This window comes from Tyto alba, unplaced genomic scaffold (genome assembly GCF_018691265.1).
Source record: "Tyto alba isolate M040663 unplaced genomic scaffold, T.alba_DEE_v4.0 Super-Scaffold_6, whole genome shotgun sequence".
NCBI classification, from domain to species: Eukaryota; Metazoa; Chordata; class Aves; order Strigiformes; family Tytonidae; genus Tyto; species Tyto alba.
This window is the reverse complement of record NW_024881327.1, coordinates 16,237,476-16,260,643: the sequence shown is the minus strand read 5'-3', so window position 1 is coordinate 16,260,643 and position 23,168 is coordinate 16,237,476. Positions and strand designations below refer to the sequence as shown.

At 41.9% G+C, this 23,168-nt stretch overlaps 2 protein-coding genes and 1 long non-coding RNA gene across 9 annotated transcripts in view; 2 read left to right on the top strand and 1 right to left on the bottom strand.

Annotated features, from left to right (window-relative positions):
• MANBA (mannosidase beta) overlaps positions 1-7,792 on the top strand; it is a 56,387-nt gene extending 48,595 nt beyond the window's left edge. For 3 of the 4 annotated variants that reach the window (XM_032988435.2, XM_032988436.2, XM_032988433.2), the window contains exons 15-17: positions 2,962-3,104; positions 4,912-5,169; positions 7,396-7,792. In XM_032988435.2, coding sequence (XP_032844326.2) covers positions 2,962-3,104; positions 4,912-5,169; positions 7,396-7,620 — 626 coding nt within the window. In that variant the 3' untranslated portion in view covers positions 7,621-7,792. The remainder of the gene's footprint in view (positions 1-2,961; positions 3,105-4,911; positions 5,170-7,395) is intronic. The other variant, XM_032988437.2, reaches the window with a different exon arrangement.
• Positions 7,793-10,509: 2,717 nt separating this feature from the next.
• Positions 10,510-19,900, top strand: LOC122154916. Its single transcript, XR_006167032.1, has 7 exons — positions 10,510-11,378; positions 11,485-11,604; positions 14,244-14,329; positions 16,077-16,210; positions 16,667-16,747; positions 17,303-17,498; positions 19,816-19,900. It is a non-coding gene; the product is annotated as an uncharacterized LOC122154916 (long non-coding RNA).
• Positions 14,817-23,168, bottom strand: part of NFKB1 (nuclear factor kappa B subunit 1) — a 59,706-nt gene continuing 51,354 nt past the window's right edge. For 3 of the 4 annotated variants that reach the window (XM_042808179.1, XM_042808180.1, XM_042808181.1), the window contains 8 exons: positions 22,131-22,332; positions 20,800-20,969; positions 19,876-19,978; positions 18,992-19,116; positions 18,104-18,170; positions 17,597-17,769; positions 17,283-17,460; positions 14,825-15,698 (listed from right to left, as the gene is read on the bottom strand). In XM_042808179.1, coding sequence (XP_042664113.1) covers positions 15,511-15,698; positions 17,283-17,460; positions 17,597-17,769; positions 18,104-18,170; positions 18,992-19,116; positions 19,876-19,978; positions 20,800-20,969; positions 22,131-22,332 — 1,206 coding nt within the window. In that variant the 3' untranslated portion in view covers positions 14,825-15,510. Of the gene's footprint in view, positions 15,699-17,282; positions 17,461-17,596; positions 17,770-18,103; positions 18,171-18,991; positions 19,117-19,875; positions 19,979-20,799; positions 20,970-22,130; positions 22,333-23,168 lie in introns of all 4 variants that reach the window. The other variant, XM_042808178.1, reaches the window with a different exon arrangement.

The following is a 23,168-nucleotide window of genomic DNA, read 5'->3' as shown; positions in this document are numbered from 1 at the left end:
GAAGTTTGATACCGCAGAGAGTACAGATCCCATGTTATTATCAGGAAAAAATTGGGGAACTTGGATTTCTCTAAGAATTCATTTAAATGTGGGGGGAGGAGGAGAAAACCACCCCAGGGCTGTTTTAAATAACTTTTTGCTGATGCCTTTGGACATGCATGTCTGTGACAGGAAAGTTTAAGCCCTGAGATTTATCACAACACGTACCTTATCTTCAGATTTCTTGCATCCATTTTTGGGGCAGGGTGAGTATTTTATATGCAACTTGCCTATTTTTAAATCAAGAAATGTGACTGGTCTTAAGGAAATCAAGACGGCAGATGATCTGAAGAATGCGGCTTTTTTTTTATCAGTGAGCTTCAGTTTTCTGTGCTGTCTGAAGTTACTTTGACAATTGTATTATCAAGATCCTGTTGACAGAGAAGTTATCTTTGGAAGACCCTTCTTGTGTGAAACTGCTCCAGAAGTTGAGCTGTGGTTCTTCAAAATGGCTCTAGGTTTTTTGGGAAGGGAAATATCAACTTTAAAAAGTTGATCCGAGGTAAGCAGACTAGTGATGTTTTCAAACATCCCAAAACAATAGCTGTAGCAGTAGAATGAGTTTTGAAATGGTATGCAAACTTGTAAGTGTGTGGTGTGTTTGCTTTTATTGCTTGGGTGGGTGGGTTGGTTGGTTGGTTGGTTTGTTTGTTTTCCCTGTGGAAGTGTAATGCCAAGTTTAGTCTGAGTTGTTTTCTGCACCGTACAGGTTCCTTGAGGATCTCTTTATCTGCTGCCTAGGTAGCAAACCTTCTCTCTTTCCCTCCAGTAACCACTGCAGTGTGGTTATGTAATCCAGTTGGAAATTAAGGCACAGCAGAAATTGAGGGTAGGGCCCATTTGAAGAGAAATGGGATTTTATATTACACTAAGTAACAGAAACTTCTCTACTTCAATTGCATTATTCATTTTCATATTTAAGATAGTTGAAGCGTAGATTTTCATCATGTAAATTAAGCTGACGGAAAAAAATTCAAGTCAGCAGGCACTGAAACCTCAGCCCATGCTGGATAACTTGTCTGAGCTCGTGGTGGCCTCTGAGGCCTGCAGTGAGCAGTACCTATTGTACTGACAACTGAAATTCCTGAGAGTCTGTGTGGCAGTCCGGAGGGCTTCAGAGAGTTCAGCTCCTCCCAAAGCCTGAGGTTAGGCGCAGTGCCGATTTCTCATACAATGTCCATTGCTTTTATTTTTTAGATCAGATGCTTCCCCACAGTTTACTCTGTTTCAGATAATCCATCCCCAATCCAAACCCCTCATCATCTCAAGTTTCATGGCCCTGAAAAGTAACTTGTTAGCACTCCCTGTTTTTGGCAGAATTGCCTTTAGACCACCAACATTTTCTGCCAAGAATTGCCTTTCGAATGCAAGAACATGGCTTCATTCCTATACTGAACAGCACCAATATGATGAGTATGTTCATCATTTTATCAACAGTTTGTTTTGAAGAAACTCAGCAGCCTCTCCTGAAGTTTTCTTTCAGACTTCATCTCTTCAGTTTGCTTCAGTGCTACTAACTTGGATGCTGGTGGTGTTTTATTGGCAAGTCTGATCTCATAGCACAGTTGAATCTTGTATGGGTTTTGCAGGCAGATACGAGGTTTTCTTGTTTGTTCTCCAAGCTATCTGTTGTGAGCTTGCTGAAAATAAGGTGATCTGCAAGGTGTTAAGATGGAGCTAATGCACTTTGCTCTCTACAAAGTTCATTCATGTCTATGTAGAGGCCAGGCAGAGCATGTTCAGGTCTGCCTGTGAAAGCCACAAACACACCCTTTAAACACTACATCCCTCTGGATGAAGTCCTTAATTATGAAATATTTGAAAGTGCTAAGAGTTTTGTACAGACACCAAAACACAGAGGTAATTAGTTGCAACAAAAATGTATTACTGGAAATATTTTTCAGCATCCCTGAACTTCAAACATGTTGTATAAAACAAAGAGCCAGAAACAAGGGTAAAACTGGTATCTAACTTTTCTTTCCTTATGAGATGATGCAGCTGACTTGCTACTTCTTTTTAGTGCCATTTCATTGACTTGAAAATGGTTGAGCAAAGGGAGAGTTAAAGTGCTGACAGTGGGTGCTAGATGTAAAACTAACAGAGAAAGAAATGCATGCAACTTCTCTTTCAGAATGGTTGTGTGGCAATGTTGCATCTGGCAAAATTGCATGTTTTGGAGAGAACACAATGTTTGATGGCTTTTCCAGTTTGCTAAGGGCAGACTATCAGACTATTAGAAGTAATGACCTATAGGTTTCCATCAAATAGCCAAAGCTGAACTGTTTGGCAGATGTCTACATCATGTGTCTACTAAATCTCATACAGTAAGTGTTGTCTTTAGATCTTGGGAAATTAACTTTGCCTAACTCAGAGGTGTCTTTGGTTTGAGAACTGGCTTTTTTGTCTTCATTGCTATTGGTGTTCCTCTAAGGAAGAACTGGAAGAGGAGAACTGAAAAAAGGGAAAGAGCACACTTTTTGTATAAGCACCAAAAGTCAGACTCTGTTGTCTCTTTATCGTGGTGGTAGTTTGTGGCAGTGCCACCAATAGCCATGTGTTTGCCTGGGTTCTTAACAACCATAGATGCTCCAGCTGCTTGCTGAGTATGTAGTACCCTGTGTCAGTTTTGTTAGTGTCACTTGTGTTTAAGCATAGGAAGGATGGGACCAATACTTAAAAAAATGTGACCTTTTGGTGAAGCTCAAAAAAAAACTTGAAAGAGCATCAGATCCTTTCCAGAGCAGAGCCTTGGCTGTATGAAAACAAGAGTAACTTCAGTCATTCTCTGCACCTGGTAGAGGTGAAAAAGGGTGGAGGGGGATATTATATTGCCACAGCAGGACCGGAGAGCACAGGAAGGGATTGCGTGCCAAGGCAATCTTGGATTCAGTCTGAATCTTTCTCCCTTTTAACCCTTTTCAGAGTATGGTGTGAAGTGGAAACTGCTCCATTATTTTGCCCAGAACTTCTTTGCACCACTGCTGCCTGTGGCCTATGAAGACAATGACGTGTTGTACATTTACGGTGTCTCAGATCTTCATGAGGACCACGAGCTGACTTTGAGGGTAAGTGACACCTCTTTCACCACCTTTGTGTCCCTCTGGCAAAAATGTGAGAAGCTGAATGAGCACATCTTTATATAGACAAGCTTCAGTAAATCCATGCTAAAACACTGCGAGGTGCAATTCTTATCTTTAATCTTTGTAGGAGCAACACTATATTTTAGTAGTGTGTACAGCTTCACCGAACAAGGAATTAATTTCCTTGCTTACAGCCTGTAGGTATAGGCCTGCAATTAAGTAATCTGATGAAATCTTAATGGGGTTGATGGTTAAATAGAACAAAGTGTGAAAAATGGTACCTCGCTACTTAACAAAACTGCTCCCTGGGTGTTAGAACTAGATTGACTAAGTGGGGGGGAAAAAAAGGATTGTACCATTGCTTGCCAGTACTCAACTACACTGCTTGGGGAAAAAGAACTAGATTATTTTCTGAAATATCAACATAGCATCTAGGAGTACTATAATTACAAGCTCACCTATGTAATGTCACCATTTTACAATTGATGCCTTACCTGTTTTCTGATAACGCCGTAGAAACTGTTAGGGTTTCTTAGGCAGTACTTGGGCTGCTGAGTTGTCCTGTAGAACAGTCTTGCTTTTCAATTTGTTACATTTTGTTGCTGTCAATCATACAGCAACCAGATCTGAAATGAATTTAGGGGCCATTTTGCACTAGGAGATATAATTCCTTACATAAAGGGTGTCCTATGTGAAAAGGTTGGGAAGGATGGAAAAATAGACCTAGAGACCTGGAATGACTCACTAGTCATTTTGGAACTAGTAGCATGAGTACGTCAATTCCTAGTTCACTGCTCTGTCTGGTGGACTGTGTGAATTTTCAGATTTATGAAGGTACTTATATACGGTAATAGATAGTATAGAAAATGGTTGCAATTTCTGGATAGTCAGTTCTTAGAGTAAGACTGCACTTAATGAAATAGTTTATTTCTGGTCTGAGTTATTTTAATGGGCTTAAATTCAGATTTTCTGATGTCAGAGAAGCATTTGCAGTAGGGTGTTTCTGATTAATACTGTATTTTGCACTTCCAAGAAAATTTGCAACTTAAAACTTTTGAAAAGAGTTAAGATACGCTCCTGAATGCAGACCCCTGTTAAGATCAAAAATAACATATTGTATGAAGAGACAGAATGATAGAATTCTTGTTAAGTACCTATCTTCCAAATTATGCTTTGGTGGTTTTTTTTTTTTTAACATAAGGGTACATTCATAATCCATGTGTGAACTCAGGAAATATATATTTTATTGTATTAATATAACTTCCATAATCCTTTTTAAGATAACGCAGCTTGCTTCTTTTTAATGGTGATTGTGCAGAAGCTCTAGATCACCCAGTTGGGTTACATCAGGTAACAGTGAGAAATATCAGGAAAATCCTTTGTTTGACTTTTTTTAAATGGGGAGGGGAGGAAAAAAAGTCAACAAATTAGTCACTTAGTAATTCCATTTCCCAGCACTCCCTTGGTGGGAATTGGTGACCCGTTCCTCTCAAGGAGCCTGGAGAAAACAGAAAGCCTTGCAGATCAAGAACAACAACTGATCCAGACTGTTTGAAACTGACTTCTTGTGAGGTTTATATAACCTAATTATTATGCAGTGTCAATCCTTTAAATATTTGTGGAGTTTCTTGCTAGCTAGGAATCAGCTGGTACTGTCAGGAGAACATGTCTACCAATAAGCAACCCAAAACCAAAGATGCTGGGTTGTTTTCCCAAATGTAAGGTTTTTTCTAAGGTTTGTGCTAATGTAACTTTTCTTCTGAGCTTTGTGTTCTCTCAATATGCCTGATAGGTCATTGTGCACGCCTGGAGTTCTTTGGAGCCGGTATGCACACTTGCCAAAGAAGGTGTGACTGTTAAAGCACAAAGTGCTGTCCCCATCTACAAGGAGTCCATAAATGACTTGCTGGAAAGATGCAGAAATTGTACCAGAGCAAGCTGCGTTATTACTTTCTGTCTTGTGGGAAAAGGTGGGCTCCAGAGTCCTACGAACCATCACTTCCTTTCATCACTGAAGGATGCTGTAGGATTAGAAAAGACCCAGTTTAGTGTAAGCATCAGTCCTGCTAAATTACTGTATTTGGGTTTGCTAATCTTACTGGTTTGAGTTGTTTGCCTGCTATGCAGTGTCTGATTCCACGTAATGTTCTTTCTCCTTTGGTGTAGCAATTCTAGCTTCCACATTGAGTTCAAAATCAGACTTTTTTTTTTTCTGTGTCACTATATGCATATCTAAATACCACTGGTGGTGGGGGTGGTTGGTTGGTTGGTTGTTTTTTGTTTTGTTTTAAATAATGAAGTCTCCATTTCATTTGTTTTGGTTGTCTTTCACCTGACTGCTGCAGCATTGCTCCTTCCATTCTTTTTGTTCCTGGATAGCAAATAGCATCATGGCAAGTGTTTTGGCTTGCAGACAGTCCTGTATGTCAGTACTAGGTGATGCTAGTTCAGCTGAGTGTGGAGTGCATTACTGTCAGCAGTATTTCCTCTTCAAGTGCTCAAACACTCAGATCAGTGTATCATTGCTAACATGCAATAATGCATGCTCCTTTCTTCCTTCTGCAAATCCTTGCTCTCCAGCTAAGGGTTCTGATTTGCATAATAGTGATTATTTCTTAATATCTGGCAAGTGTTTCAGTCTTCTGCATGGGCACAAAAAGCATCAGTGTTGTATAACACTGTCATTTAGTCCATTTGCTGCTTTTCCCTAGATTTCTTCTGCTCCTAGCAAGTGTGCTCTATATATGAGAGCAATCATGGTCTCCATGTGTGTGTACATACACATTTTGTTAAGCCTCACTTCTTAGCATGTAAATCTTATTGAAAAATTCTTAATCAGCAGATTGGCAGGATGGGGACCTGTGTGTTCTCACATTTGGCTTCCAAACTGCAGCTTTGCTCTTCAGAGCTAAACTAAACAAGGGGGGAATAGAGGTCTTTAATCTCTTTGAATCTGGACCAGCATAATTGCTTTACAAAAAGAAAATGGGCCAGATTTGCCCCTCTTATCTTTTTCGTGGCAGCATGGTCTGCCTCCTGAGCATATAAAGGAAAGAAATCAGCCTGTTTTTATTTTTTTCAGCTGGTGGCACAATCTGGAGTCTGAGTCATGCTGTTTTTTTTTTTTTTTTTTTGTGGATGACATCATCAGTAATAAAAGCTCTGCAACTGGAGCATTGTTGGGAAATTTCACTCCTTTTTCCCATGGCTGTGTTGTCTCCACAGTACTAACTAATAAGAATAGCTAGCAAGCGTAAATGCAGAGTGGTTATTTTAAGAAAGTTTGCAGCTGTGATTTAAAAAATTATTCTGTTTTGTGAGAAGCTGGTGCTTCTGTACATAGTTACTAATAAACTAACTAGACTTTCAAGTTCATTGCTAATCCAAGTGCTGCTCTTCATAGCATTGCTTTTAAAAAACATGAAGACTTTAGTGTTTCTTCAGAAAACATAAAATGTAAAGGATTTTTGCTTTTTCTTAAAAAGGAATACTGTTGTCTGTCTTGTAAGTGGGGATATGTTTTCTACACTTAAGATAATTTGTGTACTTTTTATATACAGTCAATTGGTATTTGAAAATGATGTAGCATATTTTGTGATGATAAATGGGGAGTGCTGCATGAAAACACATCCTGGATGTGCTTTTAAGCCTCTCTGAGATAAACTACTGATGGAATTTAATATAAAACATTATACCTTGTCCCGATACTTCACAACATAGCTGCCTTCTAAATGTGTAAGGACTTCACTGCTGTGTTCCATTAAGATGGGGTGACCTCCTGGGTTACTGTGACTTTTACCATCTTTTGCTTCTGTGTATTTTCTACTACCGATGTAATCAGGAAGGCCAGCAACGTTAGTAGTTGTGAATTTATAGGTTGAGTGAAGTATGTTGGTGAAAGGACAAATCTCTTTCACTGTGGTAAGTATAGGATACCAGTACTAGGTACGAGTCAGATTACCATTTATTCGGTTATTTTCATAAGAAGGTGGTAGAGCGGTAACACTTCATGGCATTTTTCCACAATCTGTAGAATTCTATAAGAACACTATAATAATGTGTGGAGTTTTTGCATGATTCTTACAAATAAATCCTCTTGGTTTGACCTTTTGTTCCAGAAGAGATTTCCAGAAGAGAATAGTAATTTTGATCAAATGTGGGTGGTTGGTCTGTTTTACTGACATGCAGGTCTTTCCCAGTTTGGGTGTAACTGGGTTCTTCTTTAACAGGTATGTTTCCTTTTACTTACTTATTTATGTATTTATTTCTCTTCCAGGCCTCCATATCCCAGCAAGATGACACTTACATATTTGTTCTTCAGACCACTGCAATTGCTCCTTTTGTTTCTCTGGATGTAGGGAGTATAAAAGGCAGATTTAGTGATAATGGTTTCCTCATGACCGAAAAGAAGAAAGTGCTTGTGTTTTATCCTTGGGAGCCTACCAGTGTTGAAGAACTAGAAAAGTCACTAACCTTGACCTCTCTGATGGATGTTGTCTGAGAATACTTCGTTTCCTTCTAGATAAGGAGTGAAACAGGAGGAGGAAAGAAATTAGAAGAATTTGACTAAAGTTGAAGTGATATACAATTTGAGCTGCCTGCAGAACATGCTGTCTATTCCTGTCATTTGTGAATTTTAACTGCTGGTTCAATATAAAGATACCAACAGCAAAGCTTGCATATAATATATGTGGTGTATTGAAAGTAAGGCTTTCTCAGGTAATGGGAAAAATATGTCCCATGTATAAGATGGGAGGGGTGAGTGAGTGCAGGAGAGCTAGTCCAAGTTCTCCGATTTGCGTGAGATTGGAATTGTGAATTCATCCTGAGAGGCAACACAAATATGCACCTCTAGCCTATGGTTGTAAAAATCCATATTTTTTCCATTTTCACTATGCCGTAAGTGGAAATTCATCTTAGGAGAACAGAAAGGTATGCTGGGGGCATGGGGAGAGGGCAGGGGGTGAGGCTGGGACCTGAAAGCCTGAGGGTTTGGCTGTCGGGAAATCCAGGCCACTGGGCCGTGCTGTGGGCAGGTTGCTAAACATTGGGCTTGTCTGTCAGATGTGGTTTGAAATGCAGCTGGGGTCTTGCTGGGGTTCCACAAGGATCCTCTGACAGTCCAAGTGAGTATTAATTTTCTTGCAAAGCACCTATCAGAGTCAGCACTTTACAGTAGGAGGTGTTTGAACAGGCTCTACTGGTGATGTCCATCTTCGTCATGAAAGCACCGTGTGGGTGGTGCTTGCTGGGGGTCTGGAGCACGTGTGGGGAGAGCGGCTGTGTGTTCCCTTGGTGAGGTAGAGAACTTGGACCTGGGGGTTGCTTTCTTGCAGTGATCACAGTTTTAATGGGCAAAGAGACGAGCACATTGACTGATGCTTGGTGATCTCCGGTGCTTCTTGAATCGGGTGTTAACCAAAACTGACATCCTCCTGAGCAAGAGGAAAAACTTAAAAGATGAAAGGGAAATGATAAATGCAAGTTGCTTAGAAATGTTTTATTAGGTCACCAAAACAACTAACTGCGGTTGCATAGAAGGGCTTTTCCGATTCAAAACTTGCCTTAGTTGAAAGAAAACACGGAAGCAATCAAAATATTTATGTGTATGTGCCAATGTTTATAGGTTATATAAAATAAATAGGGAAAATTACAGTCATGAATAAAACTTAACAGCTAGAAAATGCAGACATTGATAAAGGAATTTAAAAGTTATCTGAAAGGCATCCTGGGCCAGCCATACAAGAAAAGTCCTTCAGTTTTTTCAGTTTCCTGGGATCAAAGCACCAGTAGAGTCAATTTAAGGTAAGGATGAAAAGATGTGGAGAAAATACGGAATAAATATGATTAATAAATATTATTGCAGGGTATTAGGAAAAGGGCAGGTTGGTTGATGTCTTTCTCTTACATTAAAAATGTCTCTTCCGGCAACATCTAGACAGATTTTCAAAATTGCACTTAATAGTGTTAAATAAATAAAACTGACAGGATTACTTGTTGCAAAGCCAATGAAGAGGGCTATCTGAAGGCCGATGATAGCTGTTCTTAGTGCATCTCAGAATAGGAGTGAAGTTTCAGAGATGTAGAAAAGAGCTTCTGGATTGCTATAAGCCATGAACCGTGAATTTGGGTAACTGTGACCTTGTTTAGCCTGTCATGAATTTTAGGCAAAATCATGAAAGAAACAATGTGGTACATGATCAATCATTGATGAAGTGGCTATGCAACTCATGCTTGTCAGCACTGTTATGCAGAAGAGCATTCTTTTGTAATTTTTTGTTGTTGTTGTTTTGGCTGTTGCTTTCTGCAGTTACCAGATTGGCATAAAAAGGTTTAGATGATTTTTAAAGTTATTGTTATTTTTGAAGGTCAGAAGCTCCCTAAAGAGTGGGGTCCGTTCTCTCTCACTGGAAAGCTTTAGTTCAGCACTAGCTGCTGTTATGAAAGATTAGCAGTTGCTTAAGCCAAATGCTTGAGCTCAAAACAGAATTTAAAGGGGGGGTTCACTTCCATTATTGTCTTAATATCCTTAATATGTTCTTTTGGTTTCCTGGCATTGTAGTAGGTATGTATTTATAGATGCTATTTTCTCCTCTCCCCTGTGCAGCGGTGTCTGTAACATGTCCCTTGGTTAACCATTTCCCCTTGGTACTTTTGCCCTTGCATACTGTGCTATACTTGGTTACATTGTTCTGCCTTTGTCTTCTATCAGGGCAAAGATAGGAGTGCAACAGTGAAGAGATCTTCAGAGTGTCCATCACTCCTGTTGACACATCAGCTGCCCGAGTGTTGTTGCGACTACTTGGCAGCGCCTGGATTGCCATTTGTATCTGATGGGCTGGGGACCAGCAGCAGGAGCATTAGGAAGAACATTTATAAGTGTCGTGGGGCTTGTCCTCAGTGTCATTAAATTATTGGTGGCAACAGTAGCGGGGAATAGGCTCATCACTATGCTTTCAGGGTGCAGCCTTGCAACGTTTTGTTCGAGGGATCACTGGGTTTGCTTCTGCTGATGGCCTTTTGTTTGCTTCTGGGCTGCTCTTCACAGATGGCAAAAGCAGCAGTCGAGTTCCCCTCAGCAGGAGCCATGACAAATGCCCTTCCAGAACAGAACTTGAGAGCAGGTTTTGGAAGGAAGCTGTATGGCATTGGCTAATTTGTTGTTCTAAAACTGGCCTCTGGCAGAGATTTGGCTCTGAACCCCTTAGGACCTGCAGAGACCATTTTGAGCTTTAGAGGGCACCTCTTTGTTGGTACTCGCTGCCACAAAAGGAAGACTTACTTTGCTCCAGTTTACTGGCACACTTCCTTGAAAGCTTTTCCAAGTTCTTCTCCATCTTTTCCAAGAAAGAAGCGTATGAATGGATCGAAAGTTCCTCTCAAAGTAAGTGTTCATAGCTCTTTGTCAGTCTTTGTTTTTACCTGCTGTTTGCATACCGTGTGGCCTAGATGGTTTTTCTGCCTTAGAGGCACATCTGTCTTCAGTACTTTTACTTCTGTTACCTTCTGGTTTTGGAGATGTGTAGCACAGACCATTTCAGTGACCTGTAGCAGTGTCAGGTGCAGAGGAACAGGCCAGCAAGTTTCTTATTCTCAGTGAAGGACAGTTTGCAAGCTTGCAAGCCGGCCTTTATGGTGTCAAAATCGCAGTTTTCTTTCTTGCCCTCTTGAAGGCTAAGTTGAGTCATCCAGGAACTTGGGATTTGAATGTTTAAGGACATGTTCCAGTCAAAGAATCGGGTTTACATAACTCTGCTTTCCAGTCAGATGTTACGAGATGGAGAAATGAAAGCTCCAGTTTAGTTTAATTAGGGTGGAAAAACAGAACTTAAGTGAAAAATACAGAACCTTAGAATTACTTGGTTTTGTCCCTGCCAACACTGAGGAAAGGCTATCTTACTGTAGGAAGTGCAGTCAGTTAGTAAAGACCTGAAAGAGAAGTGGGGCATTAGTCATGCTCCTGTCTTTCTGGTAAATGTCCTTGTATTAGCCAGACCCGAGGGCAGGACACTGCCGTGTGCGTGAGCACATGCGTGTGCTGGTTCAGCTGGAGCCTTGGCAAGCGCTGCTGCGGCCACAGGTTAAGTGATGGTGAGTCAGTCACAAGTGTTTGCCCTCGCAGGATGTAATGAAGTCCACTGATCTGCTGGTGCTCTTCTGCATCGTGAAGATGGCAAGGGTAAAGGGATGGTTGAAGAATTTCTATAGCAGTTGCTTTTAAATGAGTTCATGGGGAAACCTCTGCAAGCTTTCAATAACGTGCGTACTACAGCCTAGCTCTAAGCGGGGCATCAGACTGCTTCGTAACCCTGAATACAGAAAAGCAGCTCCGGGGTAATTCACTTGTGCTGTCTTCTGCTTGTAGCTGTAGGAATCTTCTGAAGCCAGCGAAAGTTCAGACCATGCCTTTGGCAGTTACTCCAGAACTGCTCTACTGTAAGAGAAGATTGCGTCCTCCAGAAGAGCCAAAAGCTGCGGCTGATGGGTAAGTGCTGACCACTGCATCCTGAGCGAACGCATGGGCACCACCATGCCTGTCGTTTAGTTGGAGGGAGGGAGGAGGGTTGCTCTTTTTCTTTAATGTAGCAAAACAGCATTTCACTTGCCCAGAAAAGGGAGAAGAGACACTTCATACACCACCATGTGCAGGCAAGATTCTTACTCTTCCCGCAGTCCACAAAATCTCTGCACGCTGCCTAGAACTTCCCACTATCACACTGATTTCCAAGTTTGTAAATACATCCCGAGATGACACCGGAAACTTACAGCTGTGGCAGCAAATCTAAAATCAAGGGCAGTTTAACTTTCTGAAAAATCCTTTTTACATCAAATGTAGAGATCTCTAGTGTTCTGTTGTTACAACTTACGCTGCATTCCACAAGTTTCTGGCACTTATTATTGCAGTACAGTAGCAAAATAATATAGCAAGCTTCAATTACTGCAAGTGCAGATTAAGTTTAGACTTACTTCAGATTCTGATCCTCACTGTAATTAATATTAGACATGACTGAGGATGCCCAAAGGTTACACCTCTCCATTCCAGGAAAAAAAGCTTCATTAGATCAACTTTCTGATTTTAATATTGATCCATCTGAATATGGCAAGTGTTTCTAGATCAATCGGTGTAGTCACTGTCAAAGCGACAGGAAGCGTGGCAGGAAGGACAAAGCCATGAAATCAGCTTTCAGGGATCAGTTTGAGGTTGGTGGTTGGTGCTTTTTGACCACACCTCCAGCCTCAGTTCTTTAATTGCTAATGGGAATATGCACCGGGCTTCCTGCAGCACAATGCAGTGCATGAGAAGAGCCCACGGTGGCGTGGGCCTCATCAGTACCCCTGTTCATCCAGCCACCATGCAGAGGTGCCCTGCTCTGAGTAAGGGCTTGACAGCTTGCTGGGGAAGTCTTCCTAGAACTTCTAAATGGAAACAACTCCAGAAATGCTGTTCTTGCATGTATCTTAAAAAATCCTAACTGTCGAGAACTGAGTAATAGCCTTCTCAGTTTTGTTTCCTTAGAGATAGTATGGAATAGCACGGGGACAATACCCTGTACTACCAGGTATAGTGAGGTCTCTGTGCTAATTTACCATGCTGAATGAAAACGTGAGACTGAGTTACGTACACCACTACCCTTTTTCTAGCAGTTAAGTGAGAGGGGTTTCTCTCTATAAGCCAGGTGTAGACAGGAGCTCTCAGGCAGTGAATTCCCACAGGACTGTTTTTTAGTTTGTTCCATCACGCTTGTAAAATAGGAGTAGCACTTCCTTTCTGGGCAAGGAGGTATAAGGATAAATCTGTATCTGAGGTAAGCAAATATGATGATGAGGTACATAAATATAGCCTGATAGGTACCTGTTAGGAATCTGTCTGCTTTAAATGTTTCTGTTAAGACTTGTCTGTGTCGCTTATACTTTCTCCTGCTAAGCCCTATTCCTCTCTATGCTGCCTTCATCCTCATACCAGCAAGGAGCCTGGCCTTCTCCCAGGTGCTGCCAGATTAAGATGGTGAGCCCTGTGCAGGATGACCACCTACTAAGAAAAAAGGTAAAGCAGGAAGAGTAAAGTTGCGTGTGTTAGCGTTTTCTTTTTGAGCTGAGTAAACACTAATCCCTCTGGGAGGTTTGCTCTGCTAGATGAGAACTACACAAGAAGACACCAATGGCTCCTACTAGATGTCATGCTGCTTTCTGTAGTGTGTTCTACCTCCTACTCTTGCCTAGTTCTGACAGTCTGTGTGGTATGCCTGCAGTGCATGCTCAAGGCGCTAAGGGTTAATGCAGATGGGAAAAGTTGTCCTAGTACGTATGACTCAACTGTAAAAACTTAGTGCTTCTGTTTGAATGAGTAAGAATACTTTTTAAATTATCTGCTTTTTTATTTCTAAACAAAGAGGGGAAAAGAAAAAAAGAAGGACCAAAGCCTCTTTTGTTAAATAGACTGAAACTGAGATGCTGCAAGGAAAGCAGCTGCCAGACTGCCATTTAAAGCACTTGAATACCCAGGGCTTTGGGGAGATGTCCCGCTGCTCGTTGCAGGATCACTAACCTGATGAATAGCTGTTATGCAGCATTTGGTCATGAAGTGCTTAAGGAAATACACACCCGGGCGTCTTCTGGTGGTTTAAAAGCAGAGCTGGTCAGAAATAAGGCTAAAAGGTGTACATCAGCAGCCAAGGCGCCCTGGTGACCTGCAGGATTGCAGAAACCTTGGTGAAAGTCTCTGCCAGCCCCCTGAGCTGTGCTGGAAATTCTGTGGCAGCAGAAGGTGTGTTTGACAGCAGCTCTGCCAGGGCTCAGAAAGCTCCTCCACCGCCAGAATACGAGAACCTTTGCCTGCTTCTGTTACAGCTGGAATGTAAAGAGAACACTGGACAAGTACATTAACTGAACAAAAATCCATATGCCTTTGACACTGCCTATGTAGGTTATACATACAGTAACTGAAAGAATGGCATTTTTACTATTATGTATCTTGTTTCTCTGGAAGTAATTAACATACTCAGTAACTCAGCTGGATATAAAATGATTTCAGAGTCTTTTTTTTTAATTACGGTTTAATTCATTACAGCAACTACTGCTGTAAACATAACAATTCTTAAGGTTTATCTTGAATCATTTTCTCAGGAGTGACACCCAGGTTACGGAAGACTGAACTGAGCCAAGAACACCGCTGTCAATCTCCACCTTTGTGCCAAGAAAACTGGCTACAAGTGAGTGACAATGCTGGGGTGTTGCTCTGTTTTTAAATCGTGAAGTCCGATACCTGTTCTCTGTTCTTGGTAGGGCCAACATCTGTAACAGTTACACTCACCATCTCAGAATTAACGTGCAACAAGAAGAAATACTGCTCAGGAACAGGGTTAGTGGATTTTCTAGACAGCCCAAAGAAGAACTGTATTGTCAAAGTTTTGCTGAGACGCTACATCATTGGATTCTCTGCTGCCATAATTATGAGAACTAAAAGAGACCATGAGTTGGAGGTTTTAGTTCCAAAGCACAGCTGCAGCTGACACTCCTGGCCTGCCACCGTAAGAGATACTCAAGCTTTAAGACAGGTGGCTTGCAATCCTTTATTTTAATACTTGGAAATCAGCATGATCTTGTGCCAATACCTAAAACTGAAAGGATAAAATCTTCAATAACTCTACTTGAAAGATATGTAAAAATTACAGCAAGTGTAGACAAGAGATTTCATTTTGGGTTTTTATTATAAAAGTAAAATAAAAATACGCATTTTAAAAGCACTTTTTTTTAAAAGGAACAGATATTAAAAAACTATTTACAAATAGGAAAATGCCAAACTTGAAAAAAATTTTTAATGAGGCCCCAAAGTTAAGTTTAAATACATTATTTGAAATATACAAGATTGGGTTTTTTTGGATTCTCTTTTCTCTGAGTTGTCATTGTTGTGATTAAAGTCATGGTTTTTCTTTGCCAGCTATTTTATGAGCCTTTTTCATGCAACTGTGCTGCAAAAATTATGAAGAGAGCAACTAGAAACTGTATCCTTTGATTGCTCTGTGTGCCTTACCTCTTTTTATTAAATGAGTTGGCATTACGCGTTAACAAGGAGTGACTTTCATCTATAAAAGAAAATCTTCACAAACCAGAGAAGCTCAATCAGTCATTCACAGTGTCCAGTCCTGGGTGTTAATGCAGCAGTAGAGCCCTCGTTATTGTATATGGCTTGTAAATGAATAAAATTAAATGTACTTGAGGAAGGAAGCAATGGCTAGGAGTCACACGCTCAAGTCGCTGTTGGTTCGGGTCGTGGGTGGTTCCTCCAGCACACTTTTGGTTGTGAACTCACTTCCCTCTGACCAGGAGGACAGCGATGTAATTTTAAATGTCGCATTTGCTCCCCTAACTGCATATTGCTAATTGAATATTACTAGTTGGCTATATAATTGCTTTGCGCTGAACTTTCATGTCCGTAGCCCAGGGTCATTTTGCTAAGGGTTACCGAGGACTTGCTGTTCAGAGAGTCTGAGTAAGTAAAGCTCAGTTTGCGCAAGGAGGTCTCCACACCGCTGTCACACATGCTTTCGTTGTCTTGAAATCTGCTATTGTAAAGCTCACCTGAGGGACAGAGAAAAGGGAAACGTATTATCATTTGCGTTGCTTCAGTAATGTTGCTTTCAGGAAAGCCTGAGGAACGCAGACCAGTAAGGTTAAAGCTCTTCTGCAGGAAAATAACTGTAACTTTAAATAGTACAATAGGAAAAGCTGTAGTGAATGTTTTCATTGACCAAAGCCTGGGATCTGCTGCACTGCTGGCAGAGATCCATGGCAGCTGGAGCTTGGATGGGATGGGAAGCCTGGCGCTCTGCTGGCACCAGTGCTCTCACCACACCAGTCAGGACTCTGCCTGAGTGTGGCACTAACAGGTTCTCAGAGTCATAGTATACAGCTCCAGAATGAGGCTCCTAAAATCTTCTCATGTCATTTCACTTACAGATTTGAGACAAATACTTGAACAATTTTTGTCTAGTAAGTAAGCCTGAAACACGAAGAAGTCAGCAGCAGCTGTTATCTGTGCAAGATCCGCAAGAGGAGCACCTGACTGCAAGAGAACAGCACCTGAGTTGAAGGTACGATGTGGGCTCAGTGTCACCAAAACAGCGGTCAGCATATTAGAGTTCAGTATTATTTTTCTAAACAACCATCTTAAATAAATGATGTAATGCATTCCATTCATGTTGCACAGCAGCAGAAACCCTCTTACACTTCAAGATTAATCTAAAGAGGCAGTATGTGTACAAGCACCTTTCTGGATAGGTGTGAAAGTTTATTCCAGGACTGAATAAACAGTTTTCTGTAGAGAGTAAACTGGTAACGTTAGACCAGGATGGGGTTACTGGGGTGTTTCTGTTTCCTTTCCAGAAGTATCTATAGGTTTCCACATGAGAGTGCTGGCAGCACTGCTGCTCTTTGAACAGGGCATCGGGGAGGAAACAGAGGTTTTTGTTACTTAACAGGGCCAGGCAGTGACTGAACATCCCTGATGACCTACTGCCTTCTCACAACCTCCGTTTTTCTGTTGGTAGAGTCCCCTGCCCAAAAAAAACAAGGACCTCCATCGCTGAAGTTGCTCAAAACTCAACTGGACAGGACAGAGGCAACCTCAGGTAATGTTATACTGGCCCTGCTCGGAGGAGGCAGTTGGACAGCCTGGCTGCTGGAACGCCCTTGTAACCTAAACCATCTCAGTTTCTCTGCCTACACTACACTGGGCCATTGCGGAGTGCCACACAATGTGGGAGGAGAAATTTAATACCAAAGTCTTACCGAGACATTTATGAACATAAAACATTTTTGTTTATCCAGATATGAGGGGGAAAAAAGTAGTCAAAAGGTAATGGCACATGTACAGGCCTGGGAGCTCATTGCCTAGTTTTTATCCCCAGTCCATTCGAGGAGTTATTGTCGGTAAATGCCAGATGTCTGTTTTAGAAAAGGGAGGCAGTTCAATCAATACTGTAATGCAGGGCCACAGATTCAAACGGTCCATTTTTCCCCTCTTCTAGGCCTAGGAAATGTCTATGACGACAAAGCTGCAGTAAGCAGTGCGGGGCACTGTGTTTAAGAAACTGTCCTAGGTAGGGTGGGAGAATGGAAAAAACAGCTTCAATAAAGCTTCTGATGTTTTGCTGTCAAGTTTACCTGTCTCTCCATTTGCAAAGGTGGGTGGTGATGACAATGGAAGAGCTTCTGCTATATTGTCCTCCAGTTGAGACAGGCTTTGTGAGGTGGATAGTGCTTTCTGGATGGTTTCAATGGCTTCTGTGTGATCCATCTGTCTCAAAGCAGTGATCAACTCTTGAACTGTACCACCAGAAACCTAAGAGAGAAGACACCAGATGCTCACCCATCATCCAGGTAGACTAAAACCAAAGCGCTGCGCTGCCTCACTGCGCAGGAGGAAAATGTTCTCTACGTGTCTGAGTGTTCTTTAGAACTTGTTACAGCTACGTTACCTCATAGTTATCTAGCAGAGTTTTTGATGGGGAAGGGCTCAACCTGAACGCGTTATTAAGTATGCCAAGACCCAGTTTTTGTGCCAGAGTGGACCAGTTTTTGTTTGGATCAGGCAGTTCCAACAGTTTGTAAAGCTGCATCTTGGAACTTTCGTTTAGGTCTCTCAAATGTCCTGGGGAACAGAAAAATATGTTAGCTTATTATTTATACAAAACACACACCTGTTTGTTCCTAAGCAGAAACAAAGCCAAATGAGAGAGTATTTTAGTGCCTGCCAATCCCAGCGTTGACTACTGTATTGCTGTAATACTGAAAAGGTACTCCTTCATGTCCTTGTGACCCACCTTGCAACAGTCATACTCATTCTCTGAATGAGTGGGTGGGAGAGTACCTCTTCGCCCTCCCCAGGTCAGTTACAAGCTATTGCAAGACAAGGTCTTCTGCAAGTGGGCTTTCAGTACTCAGTTACTAGAGGGATGTTGCCAAGTCTTCTTTATAGATGTTACCTTGTGTCAGTAAGTCCTCTGAAACCACTGCTGCCTCGTAGGGTTTGCCACTTAATATGTCATATACCTAAGAGGATACATTAAAGTCAGTATTCAACAGAAACCTCGTTAGTGTTCATTATCTTGACGAGTCTCAGTAATACTGTATAAAGCCCTGATTCCATCTGTAAATAGGCAATTTTTTCTGTCTCAGGATTAGTACAACTAAAGATACTGTAGAAGACCTGTGCAAAGCTAGAGGGAGGAATCTTGATAAATTCATCTCCCTTGCCCTGTAGCTATGTCATCTGGCAACTGTTTTCAAGATAGAGAGGAAGTCTTTGGAGTAGAGTGGCAGTGGCTAAGTGAGGAGTTAGGGCCTGGCTGCAGCTAGTAATTTAAAACAAAGCCTGGGTTAGATTTTCACCTAAGGCTGGTGCCACTGCCCAGCTCCCTGTGACTAGAGATGCCGACTGCCCGTACCCTTACACTCACACCAAACCAACTGCACATAATCAGCTACTAAAGCAGGGATCCCGCAGCCTGATCACTGCTGGGGCAGGAAAGGATGTGTCTTCCCCCCACTGCAGTTCTGAAGAACACGCAGCACAGAAACCTGCTAGAGAGTCTCCAAGTATGGGCCTTCAAACACAAGCTGCCCAACCACCTAAATACTTTTCTGTATTGAAGACTGTAGTTCAACTATTTCAAGTCATCCCTGGTCCTGCCTGTTCAGTAGAAGTAGTCTGTTAAGTGGAGCTTCCTTCCAATGCCATTGCATGGGGTTTTTTGCGGAGGAAGTAGTTTAATTTTTGATGGCAAATGGCTCGTCACCATTGAAGTAACTGTGGATACAGTGAAAGGAGTTGGCTGAGAGCTAAACAATCATTTATTATTAAAAACACATACCTCACAGTTGGCCGCCATATCCAGCGGTGTTGTTCCAGGCACAATCCCTTCATCGTCGTCTTCATCATCTTTCACATCATCTAGATCAAACAATGGCTCAAAGTTCTCAATGTGAGGATTTGCACCTGGAAAACAAGTGTGGAAATATATTCCTAAGAAAAGGCTTCAGGTTTCTTTTCAACAATATATGCTAAGTCATGAATGGCGAATCTGCTAGTTTAGCCACACAAGCTAAATTGTATTTTATACTTGTATCAGCTGACTTCCTGACCCATTCTTGGCTCAGAGCATAGCATGTACGTGACGAAGCAATGGCGTGGTGGTTCTTTTTCTAGTGTCAGAGAAAGTATGGGTATTCTTAAAAGACCAATCACACAGCCAGAGCAATGAGAGGCTTGGATTTCTGTTTCAAATGAGAAAAATCAGGCCTAAATACAATTGAAAAAATGTTCTAATAAATATTCAAAAACTAACTCTTCCACAGTGTTATGAAATAGGAGACACTAACAAGCTCATGTGTCAGTGACCAATTTTTTTTTCGTTTTAAAGCAGTCCCATGCTTATCCCAACTATGAAAACAAGCTCTCTTCTGCTTCTTCAGCTATAAAAAACTGCAAAAGAAATACTCAAAAAACTTCCAAGAGTGCTCAAGAGATTTCCTTGACTAACGTAATTTGCTTTTTTTAGCCATTAGATGGTGCTCGAGAGTAGCCTGGCACCTGAAAGTAGGGCTTTCCCGAGGAAACAACCACCTTCGTGCTTTTAACATCTGATTTCTTATGGTCATTAAATAAGTTCACCGGCACATTCTTTTCTGGTTGCAGCCTTCTAACCTGAATTGTCACTGCGAAAGAAAGTTCGCCAGCAAATACCCATGCTCATACCTGCTGCTTTGAGAACTGCTGCCAGTTTTGTAGAGCCCCTTCCAGCTGCTATGTGAAGAGGAGTTGTCCCATCGTATGTAGTGCTGTCCACATCTGCATCACCCTGGGTTTTTATTGAATGACAAAAGTAAAAGTGCTACTATACAAGTGTCTGTACAGTACAGCTTCAGCGACTCACATCTGCATAAACATTGCTACTGTACCAATAAGCACCATGCCATGCCAGGTGGCCTAAACCCTCTAATCATTGTCTGAAAAGAAGAAAAAGGCAAGTAACAAGTGCCTGCCTGCGGGAACGGAGGGTGGTTGCCTGCTCCAGCGTTAGGGCAGGAGGCACGGCAGCGTATCAACCCAAACAGGTCAGGCAGATCAAAGCCACTTTGCATCCCATGTATGAGTCGTGCCATCCGATGACCCCCGGCGTTGGGAGCCTGGAGGGGCGTGCGCAGCGATCTGCCTGCCTGCTGCTCCCCAGAGAGCGGGCGGCACGCGCCTCACCCACCGCGCGTGGAATGAAGCACGGTAGGATCAAGGCGTTAAAGAGATGAGACAAATATTTATAGATACACACAACTATCTCTCTGTGCCCATCTGTATACACATTCCACTTCACACAGATGAAGTGATTAACTTGTTCACGAGTAGTTCCATTGGCTGCCAGGATTACTTGGTGCAAAGGAAACATGGCATAGGCGGTTGGGTCAGGGTCACAAACTGTAAATTCCTCAGCTCGGGCAAAAGGTTCACCAGGAATGCTGAACAAGTAATAATGAGTAACAGCAATAATGGTGCCACTATAACAAGTAATCGAGTCAATAAACAGGAAAACCCCCTTACTTCTGTTCTTCTGAAGCACTTAAGGGTTTTCAAGAATTTTAAAATATGTAAGTGAAAAGACCTGGAAGCAAGAAATTCTGCCCTTACCTCAAGCAAAAGGCAGCCTGCCAAAGGGATGTTCTCTTGTTCAACAGCTAAATGCAGTGCAGTTCGTCCAGATTTTTGTTCCTGAGCATTGACATTAACTCCAGCAGCAAGCAGCTGTTTGAGGCAGGACATGCTATTTGCCATCACCGCCATGTGAATTGCACTGAGACCTACACAAAACAAACCCCATCCATCATGTGCATTAATATTTGAAAAATACAAAAACGTCAGAGTAAGGAGTTTGAGAGTGGCCACATCTATGAGAACTGTAAAACGAGTGAGACTTAGCTGAGCACAAGTGACTTCTTGTGCCTGCTTATACACTGAAAGATGGTGTTAACAAAAATGTTCTTTGTGCATAAATTGGAACTAGTTGTGTTACTGACAGCGAGGCAAAGCCATGCATGGGGAAAAAAAAAAAAAAAATCAGCAGATTACAAGGTGGAACAGAAGGTGGGAACTGAAGAGCTCACCTAGAGCATCTCTTTGCCTCAAAGGAGAGTAGCCTTAGAAAGAAAATCTGCATATAGGTACTAAACAAGTAGGTACCCTGCACTGGCCCCATCTGCTACTGAACATCTCTTCTAGAAGCAGTCTGGGGAATAATTGGTGTATTTTAATATTATCTTCCTGTAAAGTCACACTGCCCTATCACCTCAAGATTACCTGCACCAGCTCAAAAAGAGAATAATAAAGCCTTGTATTTAAAAAACACATACACACCTACCCCAAACCAGCCAAACAAAAAAGCCCCTCTCTGAGGAACTTAACACAGTTTTTAAAATCTTACAATGACACTTTTAGGTCAGACATCTTATAATCTATTAAACCAGGAGTACTAAATTCAAATGACGTGCCTGCCTTTTGGTTATTTTAAAAGTTCTGTTTCTGTATGGTCACAAAGTGCCAGATAAGAAACTCGACACTGATCCAAAAATTATTTCTGAGGGGATTTCATTCACTGGAGAGGAAGAGGAAACAGTTTCTTCTGGGGGGATTTTTTTAAAAATCAGTGGTTGCATAAGGTATCTCAGGAAGAAGCTTGAAGCTTTGTGAGATTAAAAAGAATATACAGTAACAAAAATGCAAATCCATACTGCGTCACGTGGCCATGGCCGATCGGTATGTTCTGTATAACTAGAAAACCTACACGTCTATGTTCTCTCATCTGTGACTGCAGGCAGATAAAATCCAAGGACAACATATGCAAATTGGGGAAAGGTCCTATTTCCAAGGTCTGTATCTACCTGTGTAGAAACACTGTGCTGGCAGGAATTGAGGTGTGCTTGTCCAGTAGGTAAGTGTAAAACATAGCCATTATCTTTCCATACCTTCACCATTGGAAACGTTGACCATCGGCAAGATCTTCTTATGCTTGAGGAGTAGACTCAAAATCTTGTCGTCTCCTTCAGTAGCAGCTAAATGTAAGACAGAATTACCATGGCGATCCAGAAGGCTGACGTCTGCTCCAGCCTTCAGCAGGTCTTCTACCACCTCAGCCTGCTTTGTGATCACCGCCAGGTGCAAGGGGGTCTAGAGGTGACAGAAGCAAGCCATGAGAAGATAAATGACAGCTACATCACTTCTGCAGAAATCTCTTAAACCCATACAGGCTCCTAGGGTGAGATGTTACTCCACTTCAAGGCTAAGAGAAATTAAAAGCTTGCATATGTGTACTCACTTTTTTCACTTTTTTTTTTTTTTTTTTTTTACTGCATACTACAAATATGGTTCCTACTTACTGCAAATAAAAACTGCCTTGCCAGTGTCAGCAGTTGGACTGGGGGAGGAACAAAGATGTTGCCTACTCTATAAGCCAGGGCCCTGACCTGGCTATCAGAGCACTGTGGTGCAAGAGCCTGGGCGAGTGAGCTGTAACCCTGCGTCCAGCTGCCCTGCAGCCAAGTGAGTGCCACGGAGGGAGCACACGCACCTCCCCGGGCCGGCTCAAATCCACCTCTGGCGCTGAACTATGCTCGAGTTTTGCTCCTGAACAAGAGGTTTGCTGCCGTGGGCTTAGGATTTCCTTATCCCTCAAAATGACTGCGCGGAAAAGGAGAAAATCCTGCTGTTCTGTGCATTGTGTCAAAGGGCAGAACCAGTCTGCATTCACGTGTCTAGCTAGCCGATTCCCTTTGCACGTTCTCCATTTTTGTGCAAAGACACCTGCAGCGCCAAGAGGTTTCAAGTACTTCCAGAGGTTGATTGTATACTGCACTACTGACAGTCTTGCCAGTGAAAAGCATCATGTAGAACATACTCAGAAATTTAGGTATTTAAACAGTAAGCATTGCAGTATGGTTTGGGAAATCATATTTCCAACACTAAAATAATCACAAAATTGCACAGAATTCCACCTCTATATCATT